General features: G+C 41.2%; 1 protein-coding gene across 1 annotated transcript; it reads right to left on the bottom strand.

Annotated features, from left to right (window-relative positions):
- Nucleotides 1–5,636: 5,636 nt before the first annotated feature.
- On the bottom strand, nucleotides 5,637–7,627 carry MAP1LC3C (microtubule associated protein 1 light chain 3 gamma). Its single transcript, XM_085298245.1, has 4 exons — nucleotides 7,538–7,627; nucleotides 7,398–7,453; nucleotides 7,150–7,256; nucleotides 5,637–6,159 (listed from the first exon to the last, which is right to left on the bottom strand). Exons 1-4 carry the CDS (start codon nucleotides 7,614–7,616, stop codon nucleotides 5,949–5,951), a joined length of 453 nt encoding a protein of 150 aa, XP_085154371.1. The 5' UTR covers nucleotides 7,617–7,627; the 3' UTR covers nucleotides 5,637–5,948.
- Between the last annotated feature and the right edge of the window lie 12 nt (nucleotides 7,628–7,639).

Here is a 7,639-nt window from a genome sequence, read left to right as displayed (position 1 = left end):
TTTGAATAGCAAAATTATCTTCATAACCGCTGCAACAATTGGGTTACCCTGACAGTCTAGACAGCGCAGATGTGTCTGCACTAAGTCAGTGATCCTTCTCTCACCTGTAGTACAGCAGCTGGTTTTGCTATCAATGGCTGTTTTATTTTGTTGATGACTAATGCATCAAGCTGCTGAAAAAATGAGTTACTCTCTTCCTCAGCCATTCAGTATTCAGATATGTATCTCATATCACTATCTGACTGTTAGTTCTTGATTACAGATGCAGCTTTTTAGGGGAGTTGGGTCAGACAGAGACCGTATGTGCATCCATCACTTGACATTAAATTTTTGAGTTCTTGGAGTAAGGGCCAAGTCTCCTTGTGAAGTAGTGCCAGCACTAAGAATAGAATTTCTTTACTTGCCGTGTCTTCCTTTCAGCACTTTCTTGTGTGTTTTTTTTCCATTGACAAAATTCACTTCTTATTCAGGAAAGGGCTATATCCACCCTCCATCTGCAAGCGCGGCTAAGTGTGTGTTTTCCTTCTTTTAACTTCTCTTTCTGAGCTAATGGCTCAGATGTCATACTAAYGGCTCAGGCTTTCCATTCAGTCACATCAGGCTTGTGAAGAATATAGCTCTGCAGCTGCTTTGGGTGGAAGCATTGATATGCACATTTAACCCCACTCCCTGTCTCCTTTCCTCACCCACTGGTTGGCTGACCTAAAGATTTCCCTGCAAATCCATCTGGCAGGTTGTTGAAGTCTTGGCTTTGTTCTTGAGAACTGGAAATAAGCCAGGGTCTTCCAGAGATCTCTTGACTGACAGCAGATGAACTAGTTCTTTTTGCTTTGTCTTGAGGACAGTGGAGTCATAGCTTTCCCACCTACCTTTTGATACATAGCAGGCTTCGGCCAAGGTCTGGCTGTGATATAGACCATACTGTTTCACACAGAAAGAAAGCAAGCAAAACCGGGCTAGTGGAGTAGTTGCAAAAACAAACGCCACCAGCCAAGCCCACCCTGCAACAAATCATGAGCAGCCTCATAAACATTCTTTACAGTCCTTGACGGACATGATGTAAGTGTTAAGTGGTCTGAGCAGCCCCTCCTCGCTCCCTTCCCACCTGCTCTGGAAACTCCACGCGTGCCCGGCCGGGAATGCTCCCAAGGGAGTGAGGGCCTGCCGGCAGAGAAGGCAGCACAGGGACAGGGCTACTTTTCAAACTCYGGCCTTGGTGCTTGTTATATGTTCTTCAGAACCAATCTGGATTACACTACTACCAAACAGTTGTGTGAAATAGGAATGTTACTGYCACAAACACCAAGTGGAAAAGCAACACGGTTACAACTTTCTAAAGGGAAGTCTTAAGGCCATCAGCTACCTTCATTAAAACTATATTAGCATTCCTCTAAACTAGGGTCAGATTGTTATTTATTATAGAACCTGAAAGCCTTTGCATGTTATAYACTGCAGGCAGCTAGCTAAGAAACTTATGCTCTTTCTAAGCRTCCTGCAAACATCCAGGAAAAGAACAACAATCATTAAGAAACATCCTAGGGAACACCACAGAAATGGAGCACCTATCTATATGTAGAACTCAGTTATTTTGCTTGACTAAAATGTAATGGGCTGATATGAAACTGTGTATAGAGAATGGGATGTTTTTAAGTTCAGAAGAGTTGACTAGAAATAGTTCTGGAGTAGTGATCCTTGAGGGAAGTGTACATTCTGTTCAATTTTGTACACAGACTGTGCTGCAACATACATGAATTTGTGTTTCTTAATAACTTTTCTGATACTCCTTGGCAGTTGACCAAAGAAATCCCCTCTCTCCCCTCCACTTCATAGTCTGTAAGTTAAAAAACAGTATCAGTATTAACAGTATTAAAAAATAGCATCTCTCCTGGTTAGGTTTTTTGGTTTCATCCATGTAGTTTCTGTAGGGTCTTCTTAAAATGAAATACAGCAGTGCAATTTGATGATGAAGATTATATTCTGTCCTACTATTTCATGTGAAATATATATATATATATGATATATATATATCATATATATATGTATGTATAAGCAAACAAACAAAAAAATGATTTGAAGAAAAGGGAGATAGTCTGCCACTTTGTGTAYTTACCAATTTATCTTTTAATGTTTTTACCTTTAAGCTACCACTGTCTGGAAGTGGTTAGTAGGGGAGAACTGCTGACTGTAGTACTTTAGAGAGAAGTTCAGTATTCCCATTCATTCATTTATTCTACCTATACAACGTCCTCAAGTAATTTTTAAGTGAAAACAGTTTGGAAAACTCCTGCTGTTGCTTATGTGCCAAAGCCCAAGCTGAAGTTATCATCTCTGCCTTGCAGCAACAAATGACAGCTTGCACTCCATAAAGCTTCATAGGCAGTTTGTAGCTGTGTTTGTAGATGGCTGTGGTATGTCAGCTGTGGCAAGGCAAATACAGACAGCTGAATCTCTAATGTTAGTAGGCACAGAAAAGAATAATTTCTAGTCTCTTGAAAGCTCATATGCATTGGTGACGTTACCTTTTTTCTTTTTTTTTTGACCAGGGCTGAGGATTGATTTTTTTTTTTGAATTGCTATCCTGTTCTCCAGTTGCACTGCTGACTATTCAGTGTTCATGTAGCCTACAGCAGAAACCCAAGAAGTCAAACTTGCTCAGGACTTCTGAAAATAAGAAAACTTTACCCTATTCCCAAAGCAGCCACTGTGCATCCATGTATTATAGACATGAATGGCATGTTTCATTAATAGATTGCTTTTTGCRGCAAAGCTACACCTCTGATCTTTGTTCTGGTTGGTGATATATTTCTAAGAACACCAGCACTATATGCAGCTATTATCATTAGATCTTTCCTACTACCCTACCAAAGCTAGGGTAAACAGCACTTAAYGCTTTTCCCCCCTACTATTATTTGTCCAACTTCACTTCACCACATGAAAAAAGAAAAAAAAAGTAGGAGTCCCAACCCAACTTATTTTACTCAGTACTCAGTTTAAAAAAACAAAACAAAACAAAAGAACTCGACAGCAAGGACAACTTTAGCCCTCTTCCCACACTTTTTCTAGAAGGTCTCAGTGTGCTTTCARCTGGATTGGTTTTACACTTGAAGATGGGACACAACGCTTGGTTCTACCAGAGGCTGAGCACCCTGRACCAACTCTATCAAGCTACTTCAGCAGAGCATGCACATACCCAAATGGCTTGGAATCACAGCACTGAGCACCTTCCAGAATTTAACTTGCAGACTATGGCAAAAACAAAATTCTCCCTCAAATTGTTTTCTTTTCCCCTCTCTGGATATTTTGAATCCAAAATACTTACRCCACAGGTATAAAGTAGCATCTCTGCTACTGCCCTTTTAAATGAGGAATACATAGGAAACAACTATAAAATGTACTTATCACAGGCTTACATTGGTGTCCTTCACTGCAGTAACTGTGTACCTGTCTCTGATCAGCTAGTGATAGTTCAAGCAAATATTGGCTCTTCAAATAGCAGCTATGCTGGAAGCAGCTTTGGTTATCTCAATTGCTGATGTCAGTATGTCAGACTGCACAGAAAACTTTTTCTCTGTTTACTTCTTTTCTCATTGTTGTCCCCTGCAGTTCAGGAGACATTTGTTTGAATCCAAAGTTTCTSGTCAAGCCAAGGCAACCCTACCAGCAGGATAACTGTGATGTATTTGGGCATTCAACTCCTGACTTACTTTAAGGCTTTCTGAAAATTCAGCMTTTGATAGGAATTCCTACCTGTTTTAACATGCAGTAGGAAGGCAGGTTTGTTTCTATTACCCAGTGATGAAGCTTTCCCAGCTCCTTAGTCTTCTCTCTAGGTTCAGCAAGCCAGTTTAAACATGTTTGTAATGATTTTTACCTGCAGTTGACCTTCTTACTGTACTTTTTTTTTTTTTTTTTTTGGAGGGGATGGAGGCTGAATCTGTGACTCAGTCTGTTAGATACCACACAGTCTCCTGTCAATAAAAGCTGGAGGGATCAACACTTACCCCTCAACCACTATATTACAAAAAGGGCCATTAGACATAAGATTGCACCAGCCAAGAATTTGGAGTGCTTTCCTCTTTAAGTAACAAGTATCACACAAGATAAGACAAACACAGAGGAGCCAAAAGAGCAAAATATTAGCCCAGCTCTTAGACTGGCAAGAGAGCTTGAACACAGTGAGATTTCTCTTGGTTCCCACCCTCCCCCTGCAGAGGTTCCCACAGCTGTTCAGTGTTGCTGTATATTACTCCTGCCAAACAGGTGTCTCTGTGCCTTCCCCAGGGCTTGTAACAAATGAGTATTTCAGTTCAATTTGTGAAGTGGAAACTGTTTCTATTATGAGTATAAGCAAAATCTACCCTAGTAACAGATTCTGGGATGCCAAAGCCCACGTGTTTTCTTAACCTATGCTCTAACACAGCCTTACCCTTTCCACTGAGTCAGTCAGGTCAATGATTTCTTTGTACCTCYCCTCCACGTTTTATGAGGTGGCAAATAACACCTTCAATAACAGAGGTACCCCCCTAACAGCTAAATACAGTAGCTTTTTAAGGTTTAGAGGCTTGAACCCACACATGCTCAGGGCTCCAAGTTCAAAAGATTATTAGTGCAAGAGAACTCTTGCAAAAGGCCATTATGCGCACACACACACACACTCCTTCCTTATGCATTATTTAAATACTGTCCACACTTCTTTACAGTCCAACAGTTCCTACACTAATCACTGCAAATATCAGTTTAGTACTGAACAAAGAAATTCCCCTTACTGTAAAGATTTAGCCATCTTAAGCTGAGGCTGCTGAAGGTTGMTAATTAACTGCACACTGACAGATTTTAAATGACCTGGTGTTTTAAGTTGATTACTAAAACATTTACAGCTTTGATACCTACCTCATTTCTAGAAGAGGAAAAAAAAAAGTTAGCTTGGGCTACACTTCAGACTGAGCCTSCTGTCATGAGCTTGTGTATAGGCACCCACTTTGCATGTTAAATGAATCATCACCTCACTACACAATAGTTTAGACATTTTCTAGAAACACCAGTACACTTAACTGCAAGGTACAAACACCGTTGAGAGAAGGGTCACTGAAGTGTTTCAGAGGAAGAGACATAAGTGTGCCTCCAAGGRAAGGACAGACTATCTACCTACCTAGACCACACTGGCAGAATTCAGTAGTAAAAGCAGACTCTTGCACAGTTGATTAAACCGGGGTTCAAGTCATGCTATGTGCATTTTGGTTATGCTGACTACYGTTTCTGCATATTTACACCAGAATTTACCTTTATCAAAAGATATTCACAGGAGTTTAACACCCAAACTACTACTGTCAGCTGTTACAAATACACTGCATTTGAGCTCTGCTTTAGCACAAGCAGGGTCTGTTTTTCAACCTGCAGCTCAGATAAGCTTGACAAACTGTTTATAAATATGATTCTGCTCCTGTGTGACCAAACTTAACTTGAGCTTTATTATCCCATTCTGAAATATGAAGAGGCACTGTGCAAGCAATCCCTCATTAAGTGCACTGAATTCAAAAAACTAGTGAGAAGAAGGTCCTAGAATAATTCTGGTAGTCTTCTACAGTCTTATCTCAGATTAACACTTAACATTCAACCCAATACTTAAAAGTGTCTTTATTTTACTCTTAGGCTTTAAGGACATCTTTAAAAAAAAGCAGTTACAAAACAAAGATTGGTATTACAAACAAGAGTGGAGGTGCAGTTTCAAGGAACCCATAGTGTCTTTAAATATAAAATATGTATCCAAAATATTTTCTAGAAAAGAGTGTACCACCATTTCTGCCTCAAGCTGGTCCTGCCAACCTCTGGGTCATTACTCCCCAGTACAGAGCTCAAGAACTCATATTAGAAGGAGCATCTCCAAGCTTCATGTCACCAGCATGATTCATAGCACAGCTGCTTGGTCATAGCAAGTAGACATCACTGCCTTAGGTTTTTTGAAAGCATTCCATATTTTTCCCTTGAGCAGTGGGTAAGAGGCATCCAAACATCTCCTGGGACGCATATGTCATATACACAAAGCCATCTTCATCTTTGTAGTCCCTGTACACTTCTGCCATTGTCAAAGACATGCTGGCCAGGCTTTTGTTGTTCACCAGCAGGTAGAAGGCTTGTGTAGCAGTTAAAGCCATTCTGCTTCTAAGTTAAGAGGAAGGGGGTGGGGAATAGAAGATTAAGTGTTAGCAAAAATCAAGTCTCATCTTTAGTCTTTCAAATAAATTATGCAGAGCAGTGACACAAACTATGTCTGAGAAATGCTGTATAAAGTCATTATGTGGTTTAACATCTCTCATCAGCAGGAAGTTAACTGTGTGTTTGGAAGCTGGAAGGCTTGTGCTCTGAGGAAGAGGCTTAAAATCAAGTTGTTAGACCATGACTGCTACTGAGTCTAGCCTTTGTGTTCCCAATTAAAGAGAAGTGCTGAGTGCTTCTGTAGCATTGCTATGATGGATTTCAGCACTAGTCTTTGAAAGAGGAGTCCTTTTCAGAAGTATTACATACAAAGATCAGGATCCCAAGCTGTGCATCTCTTATAGAGAAGTTCAAATATCTAGAAAGCTTTCCTATACTTTACAGAAACATATGAAAGCTATATGATTTTCAGTGCTTTGTTAGAGACTGTCACTCTGAAGACTTAAGAGACTTCTTCCTTAGTGTTTTTGTGAAGAGTAACTTAGAAGCATTACACCTCACACAGCTCACACCTGTCAATTGTTACAAGTTTGAGCAAACTCAAACTACAGTAAAAAAGCAAGCCAGCAGAGTGAGGAGCAGAACAGAACCACAGAGCCTCAGTACTACTTTAAATTCTTCCAACAGAGACTAAGCAAAACAGGAGTCTGATATAATCCTTATTCACTACAGTTAAGGGGGAAGAGRAAAGACCTTATGCATCCAAAAGCACAGAACAGATTCCTCCCCAAATCCACCTGAAAAAAAAAACTGTTGGCTTTCTTCAAACTCTCACAGGAGAGGGAATTTATTWCAGAGACCTTTATGCTTTCCTCCCACACAAAGAAATTAAATAAGTCTTCACAGCAGAGTGCTAGAAAATACCTGCTTGGAGGGAGACCTGCCACAGAGCCCAGCTGCAGCCCACAGCCCCACCTGCACAGTGCCACAACCTACCTAATGATGGTTATGAACTGTGTCATGGTCAGCTCCTCAGGAACAAGGAACTTAGTTTTGTCCAAGAGAGGAAGGTATTTTTCTCTATGGTATCTTTCAACAATTACCTGTTTTGATTAGAGTCACATTTAGAAAAATCCAAAACAATTAGTTCCCTTTCCCCTCCTCCCTACCCACTTCATAATAATCATCACAGCATTTCTCTTCAAAGAACAGCAACAGTTTTCGCTAGCAAAATAGAAATTTACCGGGATTTTTGTTGGGAACTTCGCCCGGATGCCAGCTACTTCTTCTAGCCTAGTTGCTGCGCAARAGAGAAAACCAGCGTTACGCGTGTGCGCGGCCCCGGGCGCCCGCACCGGCCGCGGCGCCCCCGCCTCTCCCCTACCGAAGCTCTTCCGCAGCTTGAAGGGCCGCGAGGCGGCCGGGCCCCCGGGCGCCGCCGCCTGCATCCCCCGCGCCTGCATCCTCCGCGCCAGCTCCCGCCGAC

Source organism: Rhea americana, unplaced genomic scaffold, assembly GCF_003343005.1.
Source record: "Rhea americana isolate MKP2758 unplaced genomic scaffold, rheAme1 scaffold_137, whole genome shotgun sequence".
In the NCBI taxonomy this organism is placed as follows: domain Eukaryota; kingdom Metazoa; phylum Chordata; class Aves; order Rheiformes; family Rheidae; genus Rhea; species Rhea americana.
The sequence above is the reverse complement of the archived record's forward strand: the minus strand, read 5'-3'. Positions and strand labels throughout refer to the sequence as shown.

Excerpts from the sequence above, each read along its gene's own strand:
- MAP1LC3C (XM_085298245.1), bottom strand. The coding sequence starts at position 7,616 with ATGCAGGCGCGGGGGATGCAGGCGGCGGCGCCCGGGGGCCCGGCCGCC. Across the intron at positions 7,257-7,397 it reads AGTTCCCAACAAAAATCCCG|GTAATTGTTGAAAGATACCA; the intron begins GTAAATTTCTAT and ends TAATCAAAACAG. Across the intron at positions 6,160-7,149 it reads CAGTTCATAACCATCATTAG|AAGCAGAATGGCTTTAACTG; the intron begins GTAGGTTGTGGC and ends CTCTTAACTTAG.